The sequence below is a fragment of the Neodiprion pinetum genome, chromosome 3 (genome assembly GCF_021155775.2).
Source record: "Neodiprion pinetum isolate iyNeoPine1 chromosome 3, iyNeoPine1.2, whole genome shotgun sequence".
In the NCBI taxonomy this organism is placed as follows: domain Eukaryota; kingdom Metazoa; phylum Arthropoda; class Insecta; order Hymenoptera; family Diprionidae; genus Neodiprion; species Neodiprion pinetum.
The window spans coordinates 42,384,238-42,410,611 of record NC_060234.1 but is presented as its reverse complement, the minus strand read 5'-3'; the positions used below and the strand labels follow the sequence as shown (position 1 = coordinate 42,410,611).

The 26,374-nt window shown below is 46.3% G+C and overlaps 1 protein-coding gene across 4 annotated transcripts in view; it reads right to left on the bottom strand.

The window, feature by feature from the left end:
* Positions 1 to 26,374, bottom strand: part of dac (dachshund family transcription factor) — a 184,290-nt gene that overhangs the window by 113,363 nt on the left and 44,553 nt on the right. For 2 of the 4 annotated variants that reach the window (XM_069134496.1, XM_046616829.2), the window contains exon 2: positions 15,130 to 15,180. The exons of the other annotated variants lie outside the window; for them this stretch is intronic. In XM_069134496.1, the coding sequence (XP_068990597.1) occupies positions 15,130 to 15,180 (51 nt within the window). The remainder of the gene's footprint in view (positions 1 to 15,129; positions 15,181 to 26,374) is intronic. 4 annotated transcript variants of the gene reach the window in all.

Genomic DNA, 26,374 nt, shown 5'->3' with positions numbered 1-26,374 from the left:
TTCTGTTGCTGCTGATGCTGCTGAGTTTGGGTGGCCGACGATGGGTCGGGATTATCATTTCGGTACGTGTGTAAGCTCATTTATTTACGTTTCCCTAGCACTGCGATGCTGGGGTCCTAGAATTGCCGGGATAACGATATTGTACAAAAACGAAATTTGACGAAATGTTCTTAGTTGGCTCGAATTTTGCTCCTCTTGATACAAACTATGGTCGGGGCTGTTGATAGTGATACGGGATAATATCTTTGACAGGAATCGGATTGGCAATATTATATTGAAGCGTTTCGAGCATGGTTTCACGTGACCGATTTAAGAGTTCTTACGAGAATACATCTCATTCTTTCGTAGGATATCGATTTGTTTTGAAAATTATCTGATTTGATCGATTCGATGTTTAGAAATGCGTTCTGGTCAGCTAGAATCGATGAATCGTCACGCGAATTGGTAATCAAATAATTAGCAAATTATAAATAAACAGATGCAACGTCTGTACGATATTTATTCAAGACCAGCTGATCAAAGCTCGCATTTCGACAATAGCGCCCTCATTTAACGAAAAATTCCAATTCGATTCAAAGTTTAACGAAAGAATGACATAAATCCTTGTAAAAACTCTTGAATCCGTCATGTGACACCGCGCTGAAAACACCTTGATCACGTTATTTGTGTTGAAAGTCTGATGATTTTACGACTCGATTGAAAACTGCGAGTTTCAGTTTGGCCAGTTTGATTAACAAGGACGATCCGAGACACATTAGCATCGGCTGGAAGGACGCGAGAAGTATATCTGCTCGGATGATCCTTCGAGGTAGATAATCCGCAACCTCTCGCGGGACAAATCGGGAGGATTAGATCCTGAGACGTGCGGCCTCCTCAAATAAACACTGAAATTGGAAGGATTAGAGGAGGAAGAGGAGCAGGAGCAGGATGAGAAAGCGACGCTGGTACAACAGGGCGAATATGTGTATGTAGTGTACGACATGCGCATACATGTATCGGCTGATTGCCCGTAAGGGTAAATAAGGAAGAGAGGGTGGGAATTCATAAAAAGCAAGGCTGGATTCTGGTTCCGCAGCAGCCAAAGCTGTAAAGAGCATGCAGCAACATCGGGAGTTGTTCTTGCGTGGGACCGCGCCATTTGTGGCGGGAGTTTTCAATTACTTTTATTGACCAAGTTTCGACGCTGCGTATAACCTCGCAGGTATATATATTATACCTTACGCCGCGACGTATCGCGTGTTTGCTCGGTAATATAGATATTTTGCACCTCCGAGGGACCGAAATTGAAACGCGCCGCGGGCGCCTCGCCGGACGTCGTCGTCTACCTGGAGGTGTCCGAGCCTTCCCTGCACTCCCACGCGCCCAGGAAGAAGATACACTCCGAGCCTTCTCTGCAGGGTGTGTTTTTTAAATTTATTACATCGATTATCGCTCGTACGATACGAGTAATTGAAAGATAACAAAGTATTTTTTGACCGAACAAGAGCGCGCCCCCTCTTCTTCTTCCTTTTTTTTTCTTTTTTTTTTCCTTGTTATCATTTATCAACTTTCTTTTTCTCCTTATCTACTTTCGGTAACACGCTGTAACGTCTGATACATCGGTCAGTGTTTGTCGAGTAAGGATATTTAATCGTACCAGCTAGAAAGCCAACATTCTTGATCAAGTCGCACGTGTTTCTGATGTAAAATTATATGCGATCTCAGCGAAATGAGAAAAACTGGAGGATACGAAGCTTCCATCATGTGATGCGGGTAGCTATTCATCTAGGGAATGTCGGAGTTGCCCACCGAGTAAGTAAATCTTATTTTACACGTTTCTTTTTATCCCCTGAGTAACAAAATCGTTGCAAGTTTTCAGAATTTCTAACTCACTTTGAGGTTATGAAACGCTAATTTGTAGCCAAATCCCCTCTTCTTTGCTTCGCTTTTCCATCAATTTCATCGAACTTCCCTCATAGAAACAACATGCAAGTGCAATCATAAACCCCACCAATTCCCAAAGTCTGAAGCGATTTTATCTCTCTGCGGGAAAGAAAAGAATGTAAGATATGAGACTTACCGGACTTGTCGGTAAAAGTTGAAGGTCCGACATCCCCTAATTAATTTCACAAAGACGAGCCGCGTATCGTAGAACAAAGACGTAATAGCGAGGTGTTAACGAATCCCTGCAACATCCCCCAAAAACTTTTCTTCACCCCGCATTTCTCTTTCTTCTTATTTTTTCTCGAGTGCATCTCCCCGTTGAAAACTCACGGCACGGCGCCCCTTCGCCGCCGGCATGATGTCCCTCTCTAATGAGTTATTGTGCTCTAATTCTCGCGGCCGCTTCCCGTGTAGTTACTCGAAAGAAACATGGAGCAGGTATTCGGCCGAGGGGTGAAATTAAAGCTCTTCTTAGCGGAGCGGCCCATATTAATGCGATTCAGTGCAAGAATTTACGACTCTCGGAACATTCTTGTTCCTAGGATTATGACGTAATATTCTTAGGTATAGATTGCAGTTTAAAGCTCGTTGATTTAACGCAAAATGAGACATAAATTTTACGAAACGTTCTGAAATAATATGTAATTCATCTATTGATTATGAAAAGGAGAAATTATTATTATTTTTCTTCGTGTATCATATTTTTCTTTTTCTTGTTTTTTTTTTTTTTACTTCCATCAAGGCGAATTATAGCGGACAGAGAATGCTGTCCCTCGCAGAAACCGTATTTGAAATCGCAGCAATGAACCGAGTGTTGTACGGGTTTTAATTGCATAATTAATAACGTTATTAAATAGCTCGACCACGATTCAAAGGAGTTTTCTCGAGGAGATGGCGGGAGGAAGAGGAGGGGAGAATAATTACACAGGATTATTTGTTTCAAAGAATCCCGAGTGACGCTGTGCACCATCAACAGAGAGCTAAGGGCGAACAAAGTTGAGGCTTTACCAGCCAAGAACGTTGAATCCACTAAATTATAATTAAGTATGAAACGTTTGTAATTATCGAGCACCTGCTGCGCGTCGCCTCTTTTCCCCGCAATCTTATTTTTCAGCAGGGTTTGATAATTTCTGAGGATTCCGGTTCCAGTTCGCATGTTCCAATCGGAATGCAGCCTCCGATAGTTGACGAGCGCCGATTAGGCAGACGTATGAAAAACACGAGGGGCGAAGTGAAGACGACGCGAAACAGAGCCCGTCCCCTGCAATCGGAAATCGGTCTGTGCCCCCTCGGTGCGCGCAGATAAATTAACGTTTCCTGCTGACCACGCAGCCTCGCGAACGGTGGAGAAATGAGACCCACGCGTGCCTCCGAATCGCCCCGTTTCCCCCCGTCATCATCCTGCGTCTCTTATTCTCACTTCTGCTGCACAGAGATCAGGAGCGGAATCCTCGGCGATGGCGGTGGTAAAATCGCCTTCGGGCAAATTATAGGAATATAGCCGTCCGTGCCCAAATTCCACTCGATTTTCGCCCGTCGCAAACATCTCTGAATTATGCCCCGTAACTTGCGATTAACGTAAGGCTGGTGCGGCCGCACTTGATCGACGAGAATGGACAGATTCGCTGGATGAAAATCCCAAAATCACACATGTGGCATAATTTTTTTTTTTTTTTTTTTCATTCACTACTTTAGAGGATGCTATATTCAGTCTTTACCAACCGAGTAAAATTTTGCTTATATGACTGGTACACTCACTTACGCGTCACTCTCACGCAAGAAAGCTGCGGATAGCGTAATCCCACGTGCCATGATGCTTGAGCGTGGATAATAGTCGAGATAGTTGAATTTTACTCTGTCGGTAAGAAGTGAATTGAGCTCCGTGAAATATACATTGTATCGTATTCTATTTTTTCCTGAGTAACAAAATATGGGGAAGTTCAGGTTTGGAAAGTGATACGTAGGGTTCACGGTTGTGTTTGCGGTTTAACAAGGAAAAGTTTGGAAAATGGACAAGAACACTCAAGTATTTGCGGCCAGTTTTCACTCGATTCGAGGTAACGGTTCACTACTGCAACCGAATCAACTATTTTTTATAGTCAACCCACAACAAGCAGAATCATAAACCCTGCCATTTGCCGAAGTTTGAAGAATTTTGATTATTCGAGTAATAAGTCCCCGTAATAACAGCCGAGGTGCTGTTTTCGTCGATGAAGGAAGAGGGAAGAGAGTCGGAGGGGCACGTGGACATTTCGTTGCGGTCTGAGCCGTGGCCATGCATCATTCCTCGATCCTTTTCTGCGGTCGCGAGACCGAGTGGCGTAATACACGTGCATATAGGTATAAAATGCGAGGAGAAGCGGCCACCCCGAGGCGTCGCGTCTTGCATCGTTTCGAGCAAAAAGGTAAATGGAATTCGGACCGTGTATTGGATGCGCGGAATATCCACGCGCCGCTCCGCCGTTGTGTGACCGAGAAGAGCGAAACCTGTCGTTGCCTCGCCGATCTGCAACGAACCGGAATGAAGCGACGCCTTCGAGTTGAATTGGTTCGCCGATTTTCGCGCCTTTCATACCGGCCAGTCGTTTCACATTAACCGTTCGATTCGTCATTCGTCAGATCGAATGGAAAGGAATGCTTTCTGCCTTACTCTGCCTGAACGGCTATCAAACCGCAGGCATCCACGGCTCTATCCTTCACCGTAATTCGAGATGAAGAAATTTCAGTCAGTACGCTGCAGTGCTGCTATACAGCAATCAATAATAATAATCGTGATAGGTTAGGTCAAGTCATGTAAACTTTGTAGGTTAGGTTCGCACCTAAGTTATTAACTTAAGAGTCAGGTTAAAGGTTATGTTGCCTTTGACCAGGTTCACACTTTTACGGTATCTTTTAACAGGTTACTTCCCGGTCTGACCCAAATAAAGTCACACGGGAATTCGTGTTATAACGAATAATGTTTATTAACGAATGTCAGACTTTTACATCTCATTACATTACGAGCGTCTCGTTACGAACAGACGCCGCTTGGCATCGGCCATAGAAGATTTGTTAATTAGACAGGACTTGTGTCAACTTGTCTACCGGACCTTGGCCTAACTATTTTGCATTCAGGTTACAACACTTTGAAATTTGAGGAGAAGTAAACTTGCCGGATGCGAGCAATCGAGCAAAATCGTATGAACAAGTTTCGACGTCGTGTTCGGTAAGTTTACATGTCACCCTTCGGCGCGCTGAACGCATCGTCCGACCGAATATACGCGTAAAGGGGGTTCGTGAAATCACGTGACGTCCACCCGCGTCGCATTGTTGTTTCGAGTGAGGAGAGGAGGCGAATTCGTGCTCCCCCACTTTCTGGGGTGCAGGGTGCACATGTGCTGATAGCCAGTAATGCCATCTCTAATTCCGACTAGCTGATTTGATTCCGGCACTGAGATAAAGAGCCCCTTCCCTATCCACGAGTGCAGTCTGTTTGTTCGGGTGCCGTGGGTCGGACCTCGGAGGGGTCGCGGACATCGTTGCTCGAGCGTTTGATTTACTTTCGCGACGGACTGTACCGGTCGACTCGAACGAGGGCGAGGACGAGAGATAGAGCGAGAGAGGAGAGGAGAGGAGAGGAGAGTAGAGAGAGAATCGAAGGCTCTTCCGAACGTCGGTACAACAACGCGACGTGCACAGCAGTTCTATACTCCGGGGGGCATTTTTCCCGCGTCGCTTCCTTATAAACTAATTTTCCTTCCTCCCTGACAACAATTGAATTCTCTCTTTCCATTTACCTATCCGTTTGTATCAACGTTTACATTTACATTTATATTTGAATAATGGGAAAATAAAGAGCGGGCGCGTCCCTGTTGCTTCGCGACTTTCAACTTGATATTACATTTTTCCATTTTTAAACGCTCGCTTTTTAAGCCCGCGGGGTCCCACTTATACATCCCGGTCGGATCCATGCCGGGGGTGAAGGCGCGATTCCTTCGTCCCCCCCTTTTCCTGCCCTGCAGCCCAGCTCCGCGACGCTTTGTGATATTTTCGAGAACTCGATATATAATGGCCCGTATTAACATTTAGATAAAGCTTATGTTAATATTATTTTCTACGCCTCCGCGACTTTTCTCTCCGTTCCCCTCACCTTTAATGCCCCATCAGCGTTTCCTTCCCGTTCGCGCTGCACGTTGCAGACGAAGACACGTTTTCGTCCCTTATTATTATTATTATTATTATTATTGTTATACGTCACACTTTCGAGGGAAAACTCCAGATTTTCAACTCTGCTTTTATACAAACCAGGCTGCTGCAGGTCTCGAGCGTACGATTTGAGATAACGAAACTTGGGTTACTCAAGAGTGTTGCGCGTGTATCTACGAGTGATATCATACTCAGGCCGAGAACAAGTGTCGGAAGGGAAAAACAGGGCGCGGAATTCGATTACCATCCGTTTGCCTAAAAAATCATTCTCGACTCGTAGGACTAGAGTTCGATAACAAATGGCAGTACCTGATCTCAATTGTTTTCCCAGCTCCGTGTTTTCCCTGCAACGGACGACAAAAAAGCCTGGAATGCATATTTCGATGAGGGAAAACATGGCACCGAAGTATAACGACTTTCGTCTTTATTACACATCGGTGTTCGCTGCTACTGCAATGCATATCCGAGACCAACGTCTGACGTTCGGGTGAAATTCACGCGTGACGTACATTGTGCCTACCTACGTTCAGCGGGCAACTAAAAATACGAGACGCCGCGCCGCGGCGTTAGCTCCTGCTGCTGCACCCATCTGCGTACGTTTTCGAATCGTGGGCTGCAACGATCCTAGACAATCTCGTTCCCGGCCTGCAGGCGCCAGCCGCAACCGCAGACCGCACCCGCGTCTTCCTTCCTTGTTACTGATATCGTTTACGACGCTTATACGCGCGTCGCGATGCACTGCATCGCGTAGCCTTTCGTCCCGTCACATAATTCACTCTTGCGTTTAACGCCTAATTTTTACAACTAGCCGCATATCACTGTCAAAAATTTCGACTACCTCACGAGTAGGTACAATTTGCACGAGGCCGCCGTACGGACTTTTCATTTTTCACAGCGCAAATATTTGGTGGAAGAGAATTTTTGACAATCTAAAGTGCGGTGACTCGTGAGTTACTACTCTGAATGACGAAGGTAAAATATACCTTTCACAGTGGTATAATAAGAAGGATTCCGTGTACAGATCCCGATACCGACATCTTACCGACAATTTAGTCGGTAATATGTCGGTATCGAGATCTGTAAGCAGAACTCTCCTTGTTATATTACTTTTGACAAATGTTTTGCGATGTATTTATACGCACATGTCAGTGTTGATGTGTACCTCGTACACATGCATGTAGTTTGGCTCGATCTTCGATATAAATGTATATTTAGCCAGTATGACCTCACGCGGTACTAGTTCACGAATTATTATCATTATCGTCATACCATCCGTTTACACGAATATTTATTTCTGTTTGTGTTTACAAACGCGGCGGCAGCAAGCTCGTTTCGACCGACGCCCGCTGCAGGATAATCCGTAGAAGATCTTTGGCGCGTACAGATCGAGATGCACCGAGCTGCAGAGAGAATACCGCTAGCTGTTTGCTCCACATTACTTGGCAGATTTATACCACCTGCGTAGGAAGATACTTGAAAATTTCGCGAGTCACGAGCTGCTCGAATTTAGTAACGATGCGATCGCGGGAAAATGGGAAAAGTAAAATTCCAACAATTCCAAATTGAGAAATGAGCGTGAAAATTCATGGTTTGCAGAAGCAAAGGGCCAATGAGTCAAACTTTGTTCGGTAATTGTAAAATGATGGCGATTCTTACTGGGAACCGCGTATAAAACGCCCGTATTGAGAGACGACCATCACCTCGAGGCATTGCAGAAATCATTACGGAATCACAAAGTTTGCTGAGTAATTTATTTCTCTGTGGGAGAGCTGCAAGGGATAAAGCCACGGTACGTCTGAATACATAATACGCAGGAATTGTATTTGATTTCGGTTATACCGGGGCCTGCGGCTATCCTAAGAAATAAGAAAGAACCACACGGTTGAACGGTTTTTCAAAACAAGAGCTGCGATATCCATCTTGTCTCCCACCCTCTGCTCGCTTCACCCGCAGTGCATATTTCAACTCGCAATATATCGAGCTCCAGTGATCGAAAACGCGATGCAAACGGCGTTGATCCGAATTGAACGTAGAAGACGTGTTGCTGCTACACGCATGTGGAATGTGAGTAAAGTACGGTGCGTGTAAACTTCCGTGGACCATCGTATGGTGTCAATTTGCAAACACTATCTGGGTGTTGAATAACCCGAAGTGACCATAAGAATTGTTCCATAAATAATAGTAGACACCGGCCAATTTCTGTCCATTTGAACACCACTATTTGTTACAGTGTACCTAAGTTGTCATTCAAATTAAAAGACGATAAAGGCTTATTTTTGACGATCCATTGCAATCACCGACTGGAGAAAAAGAGATAACTGGACCCTGGGAGGTCGAGAGAATAAGAAGCGACGATGGTAGTGTTACGTTGTGTTTTTTTTCTTCTTTCAAACACCCTGGTCTGGTGTGTATCGAATAATTACCGTTCGCTAAGCTGGGGAAGGAAATGTAGCGAGGAAGAGCTGCACCCGTACACGGAAATTGTAATACTTGTTTGTCTATATAGTGTATATTTATATGTATATAAAATTCAAACACTACACAATAAAGGGTGAGTTTACGATGGCGCTCAGAGATAGAGATGGGTGAGCATTAGTAAGAGCGAAGAGAGCATAGCTGCCGTAGGATAATAGCATAATATTTCTGGCTCGGGAGGCGAAAGGCCACCCAGGATGAGTATAGTCAAAATAGCGCTGCTGCACCATACGAAATCACATAACGCCCGATTGTACGGCGTTATGAAGCAGTAAACGCCGCAGCGATCGCCGGTTCGCCTCCCCCGAATCCCGCGTCTTATGGAATAATTTAGATGATTGGAGGACACAACGGTTGCGAAACGCGGACTGGTTTATGACTGTCTATTGTCAGGGACAATGCGACCCGGAATATTGTTTTTGATACTGTCTCCCCTGCCTTCTGTTCCCACTCGCGGAATGCTGACCGTTGCTGTAGCGTTCGCCTAGAAACGCGGGATCTTCTACCACCCCAAAAATTTCCCCATAATCCGTGTGCAACGTTATAGCGATTTGAAAAAACTTTTTTGTACAAGTCTAGATTTATGTGATGAGCATACGTTACGGTAACCGAGTCGATAGTTTCTCGACTTTGGTATGAAGTGGATAAAGATCCCCATGCAGCCGATCGCGAGATTTGATTGAATCCGTTACCTACCTGCAACAGAGAAAAAACAATAATCCAATTAGTATAATTATTTACTGATCAGTCAGGATTTTGTAGCACAAAATATTCCAGAGAGTGTTCTCAAGTTGAATACTCAAAATTGAAAGAATAATCAATTCATCATAATCAGTTATCAGTTTTTAACACATCTTTCGATTAATTGCCATTATTTTTCGATTATGATCAATGATTAATCTCGCTGACCTTATAATAGATGTTCAACGTAAGAACCAGTTAGAAATCATGTAAGTCAAGTTTAAGGAGCACAGAACCCTCTTGACGACTTCTAATCAGAAAATATAACACGACGGTGATGATAATAATAATAATAATAATCGGTTACGTTGCCGGGATCTCGCAAGGATTTATAAGGGCAATATCGAGGGCGGATTAACGCGATCCAAGCCGGGTATGGGTATAAAAGGTAGGTACAAGAGTCCTCGAGGATAGCGTCGTCGCTCCGGGGGACGGGATCGCGGTACTCCTGCAGGGCCGTTAGCGTCAAAATAAAAATCTTACCACCTGATATACGGCGCGAATCCGCCTTAATTCCCCCCCCCCCCCCCCCCCCCCCCCCCCGACGTGTTATCGCGGCTAGTCTCGTAATTAAACAACTGACGGCAATTGACGCGAGCCCCGGTCTTTAATACCTTCGGTTGATGTCCCGCAGTCTTTAGCTGCTCAGGGACTTTAAATGTGCCACAATCGGTGTAAACCGTGAAACGATTCGTCTCTTGCTTCGGGTTGCATGACAAATAGTTCTGAGGTTACTCCACAGTTGTTGGAAAGAAAGTTGCACGGATTCGGAAGATTCGAATATCAAATTCAATCTTGGTACAACTTACGGTACTCTTTGCTATCCATTTCAGGGGTGGGGGTCAAAACTTGGAAGGGTCAATAGTCGACATTTCGAATAGCCGAACTGATCAGAAAGACTATAGTAATCGTGCTGTGACACTTTGATTTATCTGAATTTCGAACAATTCATTGGTCGTTATTTTGTTTTCGCAATGTTCGAAATATCGACCCTTCCGAGTTTTGACCCTCATCCCATTTCGGGGTGCACGAGGAGTTTTTTGACGAGAAGTGGCCGAAGACGCGAGAAGTATGGCGTAGGCCATAAACCACGCGGCACGGGGAAGGAAAGAAGGTATATAAGGTGCCCGTATAGCGCCGACACAATAGGAGTCGTTTTCCGCAAATCTGCCGGCGTGAGCAATAAATTATTTAGGACTAGCGGGAGGATATACGGCGACGGGACAGGAGGAGGAGATCCTAGGTGGTCGGCCGGTCTCCGGACGGGGGCTGGTCAAGCTCTTTGTCCAATCCTGAGAAAATTAAATATCAACAAAACAATAAAAGGCAATTGTTTCTAAGTTTTACGGCCTGGCTCGCGCCCCCCGAAGGCGGCCGAGGTTTATTGCCCGACACTGGCTCTCTTCCTCCCTTCGCCGCGGAAATAGCGGCCGGTCACTTTATTTAGGGGTGCGATTTCCCGACGCTTGTTCTTTCATTGTTTTACGGGCTTGTTGTTCCTTCATTAATTACGCCCATACCACGACGCGCCGCTTTCTCTCCCCCCCCCCCCCCCCCCCCCCTCTCTCTCTCTCTCGGATTTCACGCCTTCCTCAAACCTCGACACCGCACGTTTCGGTGTAGTGTTTGCCCAGGTCGGAAATTCACAGATCTTTCATTCCATTGTTTTCACATATCCATTCTCTCCTCTTCTCCGAAACGAAAAGAATCGCCGCATTTACACAGGCGAATATCATAATTGCCCGAAAGATCGGTGGCTAGAGACGCTGCGGTCGAGTTGCTCGTAGTCGTCGCTCAATCGCTCAATCCGCAGCTCTATTTTTATATCCGTTCGTATGCAGGAAGTTGACTGTGCAGTCCGTCAAAGTGGAAGGGCGAGAGGGGTAAACAGCGGAGACCCTCCGGGTACGCGATGTCCGATGCGGCGGACCCCAATGAAAATAATTATTAGCGCTAAGTGGCCGTCATTACCCGCTTGTGACAGACGGAGGCACATCAACGAGTAGTTACGTCAGATCAACTTGATACCTCGGTGAATCGACAAGCATCAGAGGATGCAGACTCGTTGACCGAACAAACAGACTTCATTCCGCAATTGGATCACGTTGCGTGCAGGGTGCAATCCCGAATTGCGGGAGTTGCGTCCGAGCCTCGCGGGTTATCATAAGGTCACGGGGAATGTCTCCCTTAGCCTACGGGCCAAATCGTCCCATGGCGGAGCCCAACGCTGGGCAGGGAGGTATAAATAAACGTTTTATACCAGGGATCTCGGCGCCGACCCTCTTTGAGTTATGAATCGTAAAGCCTAGATCATCAGCCGCGCATGTAGGCCGAGGAGAAGTCGTCGAACGTACGAATCGCGATGCAGTGTCTCACGATCTCCCGCTCGCCTAACGGTGCTAACAGTTATTGACACTTGGTTATTACTACTGTTATGGTAGTCGATAAATTTCTACCGCCTATCCCGATACACAGGGATGAAAACGTGCCGCGTGATTTGGAAAAGAGCGCGATTGCCTTACCGGCGCGAAGAACAATGGAGCCAGAGCGACGAACACGAGTGACGGAACAAAAATCCCACGTATGCGGAAGCAGAACGGGGAACGCGAGTTGACACCTGCTGTTGTACCTTGATATTACACGAGGACTCGGCGTCGCGGTATTTGAACGGAAATGAGCGAGATATCAGAATCCCGTCTCTCCCAGCATTGTGAGGTGGGCTTTGTAGTCTACGGCGAGGTTTCACGGAGCAGCGACACGTTTTGCCCTCTTCCGCGAGAGGCCGAGAGGTGGGGAAAAATTGGAGACAGATCTAGGGAGACCGCATCTGTCTTTCGGGGGGAATTTAAAATCCAATATGGTGGTCGTGGAGGCCCGATAGCGACGAGGGTCTGTTTCTGTTCAGTCTGTTTCTTCGAGTAGCTTCTCCTGGTCTCCCTCCTCATCGCAAGAACGTCTCGGTTCTCTATCTCGAGAGCGAAATGAAAACCGAGCCACGCCACTCGAGACAACAAAACTTTTACTGTCACATTTCGAAAGGAAAACAGACTCGCGCAGACCGATAGACGATAACGAACGTGGTCTAGACTCGGCACTGCCATGCAGCCTGCCTGTGAATCATTTCCGGCAAACTAGAAGCTCCGCGTGTATTGAGTCTTCCACCTTGACCTCTGGATCAGCTTTCTTCGGGTACTAGGAGGTGAAACTCTTTCCCGTCTTTATTCTTCTTCTTCTTCTTCTTCTTCTTCTTCTTCTTCTTAACGTCGTGCGGGTCATGGACCACTGGATCCAATCGGAAAGCGAGGCTTTCGAGTGGCCTACACTACACGGTCAACCGGCTCCAAGAAGCGCTTGGTAGTCAGTCGCGTGTGGCAAACAGCTTCAAGTATGTTTGACAACTTCGACTGGAGCTGCGCAGCGTGTGCAAAGTGGGATAGAGTCGGGAAACATGATAATTGGAGGTAATGCATCTCGGTGTGTGAAATTGTTAACGTACCTAACGACGCGCGGAAGCAGAGAAATGGACGTCGATTCTTTGTTGAGTAGAAGCTTGAAAACCCGAAGAGAATTATAACGCGACGCGAGGTCGGTACTGCTCCGGGTATTAGTTGTAAAAAAGTACTGCTGAAGTTACGGATTACTCGGCAGTTTGCGAAGACGCTAATCTCTTATAAGTCGACGGCATTCGAGGCCGGAGACGAAGCGGCTCTCTAATATTTTTCCCCCGGGAGAGTAGCTGGTATTACTGCTCGAGGTCGTCGCAGTGCGATACGCCCGGATGGCCGTTTCCTCGTGCCGGGGATGGAGCCCTGCGAGGATCAGAAGACTTAATCAACGGTCCGAGTGTTTATGATTTTTGTTATTGGTGTGATATCGCCTTCTTCCCCCGGTCGGAGCCGCGATCGCAGGACCTTAACTCGCGCCGTCAACCATCACGGACTTATTTGATGTTTCATCCTGTAAGTACCCACTCGTCGCCCCTCCCTGGAGTATCAGCAATTGGATTCGGGGATGGAACGAAAGGGGGTGAGAGGAGGATGAGGAGGATGAGGATGATGAAAAGTCGGAAGACGAGCCCTGGGAGGGAAAATTCCTCATCCATGATTTCTGCGAATGCAGCTCTTGATGTCAGAGGACGCCAAAGAGCTTGCGACATGATTGAGTCGTGTCGACGCGCAATCGTCTGAATTGCTCGGCAAATATCTTTCATCCAGTGTCCCGATCGGTCAGGCCCGCGGACAGGCCATTACATATGTTGTCCACATTTCGCGTTCAAACACAGGACTGTGTGTCTTCCTAGGAATTCACGGCATTCGCTCCGGTAAGAGCGTTTCCTCACGGACAAAAATTCCACTCTCCTAGGACAAATATCGCCGTCCCCGATATTGAGCGATTTCTGTTCCTTGTTTCTTTTTGTTTTTTGTTTTCTTATTGTTTTTATCATACCTACAGGTAAGTATTCTTCCGCTCGAATCGGGACCCGGCTGTTACTCTGTGCCCCGGATCAATCAAGTCCAACTCTTAGCGGAATTAGATATACCCTCCAAGTCCCGCGGCAACCTTAAAAGAAATAACGCTCCTGCAATCGCTTCGGCGAACGACTCACGCAAAGCCAATTACGGGACACGTGAATTACATAAGAAACGGTCCGAAGATATAAACCGCCCTTTTGATTGGAGTGCTCTGTCATCCGTGCCGCCCGTTCCAGAGGGATCAACGCTCTTATATGGACACCGATATTACCAACTATACCAGGAGTTATGCCCTGGATAAACTGGATCCGAACCGTTAGAAAAAGGGCAAAGAATCATGTACGTAACGCACAGATCAGAACGACGTTCAAACACAATTATTTTCCGATCGTCGAATGATTAATCGATAAGTGAATTACAAAACAAAAAAAAATGTTTCCGTGAGGCAGGAAGGATTAATTTTTATTGAAACGATGCCTTTTGCGTATCTCAAATTTCGGTTGAGCAAGGCTACGAGAATCTTTGCCTGCACGGTGAGAAGATCGTGCGGCGGTGATGAAAAACAGCGGGTACGTGTGAAACTGACCCAGTAATGTAGTCTCGCGGTGTAACGTGGACGGAACGATACTCGTGGCGACGGAAATAATACCCCGTAAGGGATAACAAGAAGGGGAGGGTTGACATTTTTCACGCAATGGTAAACGAACCCTTAATTATCGCGGAGGCAACGTCAAGGGTGGACAGTGGCTACCTGAGAGCTTTAATTACTGCACTTAAGCAAAGTAATTACAATCAGACACCCTTGTAGAGGACGCCGCGAGTCGGGCGCCAAGAGGGGAGAAACACGGTGGACAGACAAATGTGTCGAGAGTCTATGATTAGCTAGAGGTGGCCGATGGCCGATGGCCAATGGCAAACCCTGCCAAGTGGACGGCGACCCTTTCATTTAAACTCGAACGCACGCACCCACTTAACTTGAGATTCACACGGTCGTCTGCAGCGACGGCGAAGAGAGTCGCACACATGCAGCACGCGCCAATAGTCCTCGGATAGCGACTCGCGTTGGTGGCCTGTAATTAAAATCGAAACCCCGGGAATAACGCAGCGCGGAATTTCGTTGCGGTTCGTTCTGCACGGTGAGCAGCGTGACGCGAAAATTACGCCTTTGCCCGGTTGACAAACTTCGGATACCGAAAATCATCGTTATTTCCTCGTTCCACGCGCGATTCAACCAACCGATTACTTTCGACCGTTCGCTTACAGTGGCATGCCTTGGAACCCGGTACGATCCTGACTATTATATAAGTATAAAGGTATATTTGGTATTGCTTGCCTTCGTCTATAAACTTCTGGAAAGATGCTGTACCCCAATTGATAGCTGTTCCTTTAAACAGAAAACCATTTCACAATTTTATTATCATTGCGATAGGGTGCGATTGCATGATTCTTATATGAGTTCGACTACACATGCCCGCATTACCTGCTCGAGGAAAGCTCACCGAGATCAATAACTAGCTACCAAGAGTTTCTACGAGGTACGCGAGGCACGGAGCAAAGTTCCAAGTCCGCGTTGTTGCGGATTCGTTCCATCCGAGTATAAAGGAGACTAGTCGCGGTTTTCTCTGGCAGTTTCCTATCTATCGGATCTTCTTCGCGGAAAAGGGTTTGTTTGTCTCCTTGCCATGCGCGGGGGAGTGCCGGGCGATAAACTGCACATGCGATCGAACGACTCCATTAGCTCGGTTTTACGACACGACTGCATTTTGCATGTGCGACTATACGGTGAGTGGACGGTGCCAGGGAATGGCGAAAGTGTCCGCTAGGGGGACAATAAAATTGGTAATTAAAAGGCGGTAAAAATTTTTTATATATTGTTTCAGGTCGCAATTAGCAGCGCGTTGCGAGGTAACTTCTAGCGTTGGTCTGTCCGTCCACGTCGCACGGGGACATTTAGCCATAGAACCGACCCGAGGCTTCCATCGCAACCGGTCATCTTTTTCCTCCTCGACGTTTTACGAGCTTTTAATTCTCCGAACCGCGAACCTGGCCGCGGGTTAAAGAGACACCTGCGCAACTTTTACCACGCAGTGTCAATAATTCCGAAGTGTAAGGTGTGGACGGAACGATATCTCCGTTCCTGCTCAAGTGTCAGATCAATCCAGCGCCGAGGACGCACTGCACGTATGTTCGATCGGGTGGTTACAAAGAGGCCGAGCGTGTTTACACCGTCCAGTAAACAGGAACGTCGAGGAGAAGACAACGACACAACTATAAATAATTCCTCCTACGGTGCCCCCAAGCAGCGTTAAAGGTCGCTCAAGCGTGCGAGTCGAGAGAGCGTAGGATACGGTCAAGAGCTTTTCAAAATTACTCGAACCAATGAACTCGGTTCTAATATAATTTAACAAACGACAGTTGAACGAGGAGCTGGGCGAACGCCGCGCCGCGGCGAAGGCGGCAGCCAGCGGCAGTCTGCGGCCTCTCGAGCCGCGGCGTAAAACCGACGACTCAAGTTTTTGTCAATTGACCGTCGATTCCGAGCGGAATTTAGCGGGTAGCGGCGAATGGGGAAGGGGGCGTCATGTCAATTACCAAACGGGCTGCACACGCGTAGGAAACAATGCCAGAAGCCTGGAAATGAAAACACAGCCACACGCGGATTCCACACGATTCGGCGTAATAACCGAGCTGATTGACGGCTGCAGGTACTAGGCGGGGTCAGTTGGAAGTATTGACGACTCGGGAGGGCGCATTGTTTGAAGAAGACACTGCCCGCAATTATCAGCCCGCGCCCACCCGGCCCGGGGGTAAAAAACGGAAAGACGTGTGCCGGTGTCGAGGCTCGTTCTTTCTCTGTTTCTCTTTTCTTTTACGACGCCGGTACGCCACCCCGGTGAGAGAGGGAAGGGTATTAAAGGGAATTTTGAAAAGAGGACAAAATTTATCCGCCGGTTTTGACAGCTTATTTTGCACCCCCTTTGCTAAATGCCACAGTGTATTCAATCCAAACAAACCCATTCAACGAAAATGTTCATTTACACGTCAATCCCCCCCCCTCCCTCTCACCACGTCACGAATTCCATACAATTCCGTCCAGTACGGCTATGTGAGATTATTATTTAACGGTGTCGTTCTTCTCTTTCACACCGTTCGATCAATCGGAAAAACCCGAAAACACCTCACCGAAATGTTGCTCTCGCGTTATTTTCCTCCCGATGATTTTTTTCACTCTGTCAATTTATTGCTTGTTTCTGCTCACTGGCTGCAGCGCAATTCACCCGTGCTTTAAGGGTGGTTCTGCTGTACAGTCTAGACAAAAACGGTGTCGAAACGGAAAATACATATAAGGAATAGGGTCTTTAATTCAAACCATCGACTGATCTGAGATCTGACAAGTTTCATCGGGACACTATCAGTGGATTTAGATTGAATAGTTCGGTGATTGATAACCTTAAACGGGTTACGTTATCGTGCATCTTTTTCAATGAAGGTCAGCCCGTTTCTTTCGTCAATAAATTCTTTAGGAATGGACTGACACGGATTTTTGATGAGGTGAATACACGTATTTTAAAATGAAGGATTAGTTATTTCACATAACTTGTTTTTTCGGTCAATGTAAGAGCTAAATAAGAATTCAATTACAAAAACAAAAAAAGAAACGAGCTATGATATATTGAAATTTAATGAACGGTGTGGTTTCTTTCATTATAAAAAAAAGGCAGAGCATTATAATGTCTAAAAAAAAAAGTCATTAACTGAGCTTTTTCTGCAGTGCAAGCCGGACGGTTTTTTATGTTCCTCTATACCAAGGGGACATTATTTAGACCTAATTCAAGTCAATTGCCCCGATTCACTTGTTTTGTTTTCAACATTGTTACAAATGGATTGCACGCGTGACACCAGGACCTTGACCACGATCCAAAAGCGTCAAATTCCAGGCATTATCCGATCAAATGAAAGGGTTGAGGCGGCGTTATCAAAATCTGGACAAACCCGAAATCGGAGAGCGAGAAACGGGCAATCGGTAAAAGCACAGGAGTCAGCTCCTGGCATTGCGATAGGCGGTCTCTACCCATTGGGAGCTGGTGCCACGGAAGTGACGGGGACCCCGTAAGATAAGAGAGGAGAACAGGCGAGCAGAGCCGTTGCTCTCTTAATTGCCGGGAGTCTTGTAAAGCCATAATTTTTATCAGCGTTTGCTTTCGGTCCCAGATGGCGCGCGCGCAAGCTACAAATGGAACTCGGCAATTGACACGTGCGCCAGGCCAACGAGAAGCGCACGCACACAGACAAACCTCGGTGGGCTTACGCATCAGCTTACGATGTACACTTAGCTGTGCTGCAGGCATCGCGGAGACTTCTGACCGCCTAAATAATGCACGAGCCACTCAGCGGTGCGATTGTTACGCCTTGTACTGCGCGCATCTATCCACAGTGTCTATCCGCATCCTGAACCCACTCGTAGAGATTGCGTCAGTTTCAGTCGTCAAGGAGCGTTGGCCACAAGGCGACGCCGCCGTTTGTTCCACCGACTTTTAAAGTCCCCCGGCCTTTTTTCTTCCATCCCTTTTCCGTAGCCACTCGCATTCGCTTCAGAGCGTCAGGGAAAACCCAATTTTAATCCCTCTCCGTAGCGCGATGAATGCGCTCATGTAGGATGATGGACCGAGAGAGGGTCGAGGGAAATGGCAAATGACCGCGTACATCGGATTTCATTTACTGCAGACAAAGTTTTATTGTCTGTAGAGCAGAATTAATGTACCTACTCGAACTAATTTTTGCGGTCTCGACAGCTGAAAGCAGACTTGTCGTTGTAGTTTTTACGGAACGTTGCCTTGTTGGGGAAAAAAAATTGGACGTAAAAAAATTCCGGCGAACATTTCTACGCTAACGTGACGTGGATTCACGCGTGTTTGTCACCTGCAGGAGGGACGGCTGATTGTGTGCTGATTGCGAGCCCGTCCTACAGGGATCAGAGCCAAATTACACGGAATCGAGCAGAAGCTAATATCCGTCAGAGACGTGGTATCGGCAAACATAATATAGCCGAGGGGGGGTAAAAAAGAACGGGCCAATTACAGACGGAAGAGATCGAAGCCAATGAGAACTGTGCAGGTGTGAAACGACCGAATGTCCGACCGATCGTCGCGCTGATCGCCTCGCAAGGGATATGGCGTATCAATCAACGCCTGGCTCTCTTATCAATCGTTATTATTCTCGGCTGCACGTCGATGTCCGACACACACTCGGGACGGGAGCTTAGAGGAACCCGATAGGCCGACACACGCTCGCTTATAAATTGCTGAAAATCGAATTGCGCGTAGGTTTGACGGGTACCTGAAACTCTGGGCTGCGGTCAGCGCTGCCAACCCTGAAGAAATTGGAACCCAGTCGACGGAGAGAGGAAAGATGTTTTCTTATTGAGAAATATATCGTCGTCTAGGACGGTATCTGAAGAAAATCTAAAGATCTCTGACGAGATCTTTAAATATATGGTCTGTGAAATCGAAACAACGGACTAAAAATCGACCAATTGTGAGGTTACTGAGAAATTATGCAACAGTTAGACAGGCTCTTCAATTTTTAAACGCACCTATTTGACGATTTGGTGGTCCTAGATATTAAAAATAAAAACATGTTACAAAAGTGAAAGTTTCTAACATCTTTATACTTACAATTCAGGTTGTAGGATATTAATCTGTCTGTATTATCTCGTTCGGTAATAATCATTATATATTTTTAGGAAAATTGTCCACGTTACGAAGCAAAAAAATTAAACATGTTCCATGTTCCTGTATTTATCGTGTTTCAACGGCGTCAATCGCCACTCTTGAATATGCTATATATGAAGAATGATCGTCGTGCCATTTAAATAAAAAGTCTAAAGAATTGTTTCGACGCCGTTTAAGGAAATATTCGTCCGATAGGTTGGCAATGCTGCTGCTGCTGTCCGATTTCTTCTAATATCGAGCGTCCCGTTGCCGACGAGGCGTATCTGATAGCTCGACAATGTGGGTATACAGAAAGGGTGGCGAACGAGGATCGGGGCAAACACTTGAAAAAGTTCGTTATTAAACGATATCTATGGTACTGCAATTAGATGTGATGTTATTACTTCTACACCGAGTCGTACAGTTTGCCTATCACTATCGGTTGGCTTACCTACTCGATTTAACCCGATGCAGGACACGATTCTCCGCCTCTCCAACCATGTAAATACACACTGTTATAGGTGTGGCCTGTAACACTGTGCTCAAGGATAGATGCGTGCGACGTACAGTCGGATCGAAAATCTCCCTGTGATTCGAAAAAAATGTTAAAAAACACTGCGTTTCAATTTTACAAACCTAATCGTCAACACGCGCAATTAGAAAAATTACACATTAATCTTCTATTTTTCGACCAGAAAAATTTGAATAGTTTGTCCAACTCTACTCAAAAACAGTTCATTTTATTTATAAGCTATAAATTTTCTACAGATCATATCAGTGGGATGTTTTTTTTTTCTTTTTTTTTTTTTGTGAATGAAATGCGATAATTCCAACCATCGTCATAATTAATTTACAGCCGACAAACTTATGAATCGAGAACAAAAATACATTATTGAAATCTAACTCCGACTATTTATCGACAATTTATTTATAAATAAAACGAGCATTAAAATTGGACACGTGGTTCGGATTTTTCGTTACATGCGTTTTCTGATATTTTTATAACGTGAAGAATTTGGAGTTGAAATTCAGCGTCCTTAAATTTTTCCCTCTTTCACAGGTAGTTTTTTACGTTACTCAACAAGCTCTTCGGCGTGTCTTTCCAAACTTTAGTTTCATCCCATTATCATCAGCACTTTTTAACCCGACTGTACGTCCTATACACCTGTCTATAAATTTAACTGCCGCGTATTTCAGGGATACGCGAGCAGTGTTGAACTGGCAATTTAGTAATATTTCGATTATTCGAAAAGCGTTGATAACATATTTCGGGAGCTCTTACAGTCGCTAATTATAATCGAGGTAAAAACACTAGGCGATTTAATCGCAGGGCCATTTCTACAGACTTGTAATTTCCCTTGTATACTCGGCGTGTTCAGTGATCAATGAGTCGGCCAAAAACCGCTTTGAAGTGCACGGAATTAAGTTACAAGAGTCGCGTGCGCCGGGGGACGACGTCTGCACTCGACGACGAGACGAGGAGAAGAAACGCGGAGAGCATTTCCGTGCGGATAAGGTTTTGGCGTTTGGGAGACGGGAAGGAGAGCCGGTAGCGAATGGTTTCGATGAAAATGAAGATGTATTTTCTACTCGGTTAATTCGCTCCGGGCTGCCGAGAGTCTCTCGTTCCTTCATCCTGCACGGCCGTCCCCCCCTTTCCTTATCATCACCCGCTAACTTTTTATTCCACCCTCGTTCACCCTGCTCGCTGCAAACAGCCATCGCGGAATGTCTAGAGTTAATTTTTTTCCAAGAGCTTTTTCTCTTATTTTTCCTGCCCTGCGACTTAATTAATCGCATAACACGGGGCCTAATGAAATCAGAACTTCCCGCTTCGCTCCCGCTCTTCCCGCGTCCGGCACCTCGTCGTAAAAACGGAAATATCTGCAAGAAATACTTTGCTAAGAGGGGGCGAAAATCACCCTCGAATCGATGTATTTTTTTCTTTTTTTTTTTCTTTTTTCGGTGAAAATACCGACGCTCAATCCCGTCAAGCTCGTATATTCGGCTGCTGCGGACGAGATTTCGGAAACCGGTGTCCGTTTCGATTCGACGATGTTAAATTTGCTCGCGAATATCTTTCCGTCAATCGCAGAAAACGGCAGAGGCAGGAAAAAAGGAATGTACAAGTAAATTATTCATCGCCGTTCGCCCTCGCTTCTCCTCTCCTCCAATTTCATCTCATCTCGCCTCGTCTCGTCACGCGGGGTAAGGAATTTTAATGGAGTCCGTCAAAGCGTGTAAAATAAAGCCGGTTCGTTCGCGGGTTGCACTCTTCGATTCTCCTCCGTTATTAATTGCAGTTTAAAACATTGAAAGTCTTACTTGATTAATTAGCATCGGGGGTTTTATAATTAAATACGGAAATTGGCCGAGAGCCGATCCACCGCTTCAAAGTATCCGTGTACAGGTATTTCTTTCTTTCGTTCCTAAATTTTTTATTTCTCTTTCTTTTTTTTTTTGCCGCCGCGATGCGCGGCCATGCGTCTCAGGTTCGATTTCTTGCGTCGAGTCTCTCTCTGGGTACACTTGCCGAAAGAGAGGATAGCGAGGAAAAAATGAGGATAAAGAAACGGCACCGATCGCTGATCGAGGCTATGCGTTAAAAGCCCAATATTTATGGACGGTTGTAAATCCGTTTATAATTCTCTCCCTTCGAGCCCCGGTCAATTTGTCCCCCACTCTTCCAGCGACAAACCGTCGATCATTCGCTCCGGGATAAAATCATTAATTTGCAAAACGTCGCAATGCCGTCCGAACGGCGAAACGGAGCCGGGTCCAATCCTGATCGTGCCCGCGACGTGAAAACATATTTCGAATAAGCATCGCTCTGCAGTTAATATTTCGGGTTAACGATCGTTTGGAGCAAGTGAAAAGAAAAACGAACGTGCAACATTGTTTGGGTAAATAAAATGAGTGAGAAAAGCATGATTGGTTCTCTTCAATGGCTGAACGAAGTAACCAAACCGTCGCTATAAGACAAGGTATACAGGCTGAAAATAATCGACATCAGGATAAAGCCGTAAACTTGGAGGCGAGCGAGGTTGAAAACGCCTGAGGAACTTCATTTGAGCTTACGCGATAGACTTTGTTTCGAACTGCGATTGTGTCGACAAATGACGGAATATTTACACGCGTTCCTACAACCGAGGACAAAACTAGTTATCGAACGAATTCGCCGTGAGGATGTATAATAATTATGTGGGGAGAAAAAGGGGTAAAGAAGAATAAGGAGACGGAGACGGAACTGTCAAGGTGTTGGAAATGCTTAATCATGAAATTCATTAAAAGTAATGCGAGTTGAAATAATTCAAAGGGTTAACCGAGCCGCTCGCTCGGCCCAAGGGTGCAGGGCGACGACATGCTTCGACACCTGAACAATTCCCAGGCCGCGTTTGGGGCTTGTATTAATATGCCCCCCCCCCCCTCTGCCCCGCAGGATCGGGGAAGGAGAAAACTCGAAGCACCGTGACGCGACGCCCCGATAAAAAATAAACCAACGGTCAGCATCAAATTGGGTTAAATTGTTCCGAAATATGGGAAAGAAATTTTTATGCTGCGTATATATATATATAGCGGACAGCGGAATATTCGACTAATCCTTCGATCAATTTTGTAACTTTTGGAAGAAACGCAGCGGTTTTATCAACATAGAGATTTACTCGTATACGGTTGAATGAGTTTCGAATATATAAAATATCTGGTGCTAATGAATATTTGATTCGATCACTTGTTGGTACACTAAATTTGCTGATAATTGCAACATTAACATAGTTTGCTAGGCGTATTGTTAGTAAAACATTTTATCAGTTAAATCAGGCCTTGACATCATTTATGATTCTTCGAGCCAACATCAAACTATTAAAACACTCAGGAGAATCATAGTGCGAGTGACTGTGTCGAAAAAAAAAAACTAGGACAGTAGTCCAAGTATCAAATTTTCACAACTAATTTTTTACCATTTTATGTCCGGATTCAACATATTTTTCGAGTACGCAGGTACGATAAAGAAAAACAACCGGACGATATATTTGTTTATTTTACTTTTTTTTCTTCATGTCATATAACAAATGAACTATTTTCGGATTTTTTCCTTTACTTGTGCTGTCAGACCTTGCTTCTCTCCAAATTTCATGATTCTAGGTCAACGGGAAGTAGCCAAGAGTCTCTGATGAGTGAGTTTGCGAGTATCAAAACATGTGACATAAATTACCGTATATTTTAATTGCGTTGACTTAGAAGCTTGATTTTTTTACATCTCCAACGGACCGTGGACCTTAGTACTTAGGACCGAGTTTTAATTTCAATTTGATAATACCTCTATCCGTTCCTGAGAAAAAGAGTCTTGACGGTCGGACGGACGGACAACAAAGTGATCCTATAAGGATTCCGTCTTTACGTTATAAGGTACGGAACCCTAAAAAGAAAATATTCGTGATAAAGAAATTTTTCCAGATAGTGCCGTTTTTCTCACACCCTTGTAGTCGATTTTTTTTTTTATCTACAACGCGCAACTGATTCGTGTAAACAGAAGAACCGACCAAGTAATGACGCGAAGGGCGTCGGGGGTGGAGGTAGTGAATTTGTGCAGGCTGTATATGAAAGGGGCAGGAGAGGGGGCGTAAATTTCTCTTCGAAATTCGCCCCCCGTCAATAATTCTGACATTACACAGCGGGCTCGCCTTCCGCGCTTTGTAAAGCGAACTAGATGTAACTGAATTTCGCTACCATTTTATGCTGCGTCGGACTCTCGCCATGGCGGCACATATCGCCGACCTAACTAAATTCAATGCCTGATGCAATTATATATCTTTGCCATCGATATTGCCCCATTCCGGTCCGGCGGTCGCTTCGACACTCGCGAAACGCGCCCACGCGCCGCTCTATCGACGTGACATCGCGTGTATGTAGGCATCGGACCAAACCGAATCTAGTATAATAGTCCAGCCCAGGGTGGAGGGATTTTTGGAAGGATTTTCGCCCCGAACACCGCGCGGTCACCGCGTCGACGCAGTATCCAGATACGCAGCCGGCGCCACTCAATCAGAAGTCATAATTCGTTTAACCGCAATCTAATGAAGTCCTGATGAAAGCTGCCTTCGTACTCGCGCAGCTCGCCGCTGGGACTCGCACCGAGAATGGCGAGTGCCCGCAGAGGTTGTCAGGCGGAATATCGCTTCATCTCGGAAACGAAGCTTTCGTTGTCGTGGAGCTGGTGGGCTCCCCTGGAACCAGGTTCCCTCGTTGACCTTCGTCGTTTCATCGACTCTGCCAGGGATACGCGCGTTTCTAATCGGAAAACAACGTGGAGAAGAAACACTTGGGTACACCGAGACTTTCGTGGGGGAATTCCAGTACCAGCTTACCCAGGTTGAAAGCCTCTGCGCTCCGAGTGTTACAGTTACGGAGACAGCAATGAACCGCAACATCCAACGTTTCCGTTAAATGCTACGAAACTCACCCTCCGGCTGGCGGCGACCCTCGCCAGGACGTCTCTATCCCTTTGTTGCGTCGTAATTACGGGCAAGGTACAGGATCAGGTTATACCAGCCTTCAGCACCCTCGGCCTAAGTCTGACCACGTTTGCGTTTGCGACGCGAACGCGCAGGATGCGGCGCATTTTTTGCGGTGTGGAAGGCACGGAGTGGAGCGTGGATATCGCGGAGTACGGGACACAAGGTGCTTAGTGGGTATAAATTGCAAATAAGTAGAACAAGGAACTCTACCCGGAGAGCAAATAGACGGGGTTTATAATCCGAGAATCAAAAGAACGGGAGCCGCGTAATACCGGGCGGCAACGCGATATTGAAGAAGGCCGGGAGTAAGTGGAGGAGGAGGAAGAAGAAGCGAGACCGAGAGGCAAAGAGAGGCGCATCGAAGTCAAAGAGGCAACAATCATCCCTCGGTAATCCTGGAAAATTAAAAATGCCCGGTGCAAGCCTTTCAAAGGCGACGCGAGCCGGCGAGGCTAGAAGGGTCCATTTGGAGAAACCCCGTCAAAGGAAATCGCGGCGGAGCGAAGAAGAGCCGCCGCAGAGACACGGACGGTGAATGACGTCGCGGAACTCGATCTGCCGCTGGAAAAGTCAAAGGTGCCGATAGACGCCAGCGTTTATCGACGATATCACGCTCTCGACTCGACGTCGTTCTGCCTGCCCACGGAACAATTGCAGCTCCGCTTGTAAGCGGCTCCGAAAAGACTCGCTCTCCTTTGAGCTGGCCAGCTCTGTGCAAACACCGAGTCCCGCAGAAGTAAACGGGTATTTGTCTTTGTGAATAAATAAAACGCATTACAAAGTTGGCCGCTCTTTGCCACGCGACTCGACTGATGACTGCGTATACACACTGGGAAGAGAGGGAGAAAGAGAGAGAGAGAGCTACGAAGAGATAGAGAGAGCGAGAAGGGACCGGAGGCTCATTTCCACGAGGGAAAATATTACCCACTGCAGGCTGTAAGAGGTTTACACAACTTGAAATGGAATACCACCTACAGCTCCGCAGCTCGCATCCTCTTCCCGACTTTGCTCCGTGCCTTTTTCCCGATTCCCTGTGTCGACGTTCGACTTGGGAGCACGGATTATATCCGGAATCACTTCAGCTTTCAGGCTCATTGGGTAGGTACTACCAGAATCGGAACGATGTCAGCCTAATGCCTGCACGCAAAAGGCATACAAGAGAGGATCTTGGAGACCGGTGACATGGTGTACAATATCGGATATCCAGGAGGCTTCGGAAAAGGTGAGACGGACAATTAACAGACCAAGATTCAACTCCCGCTGCCTGAATGCGGATAGCGGAAGGATGGAGAGAGTGCATCATCGGTAGATCCAAGCGGCGAGAAGTCTCTTTCTTTGAATAATAGACGCG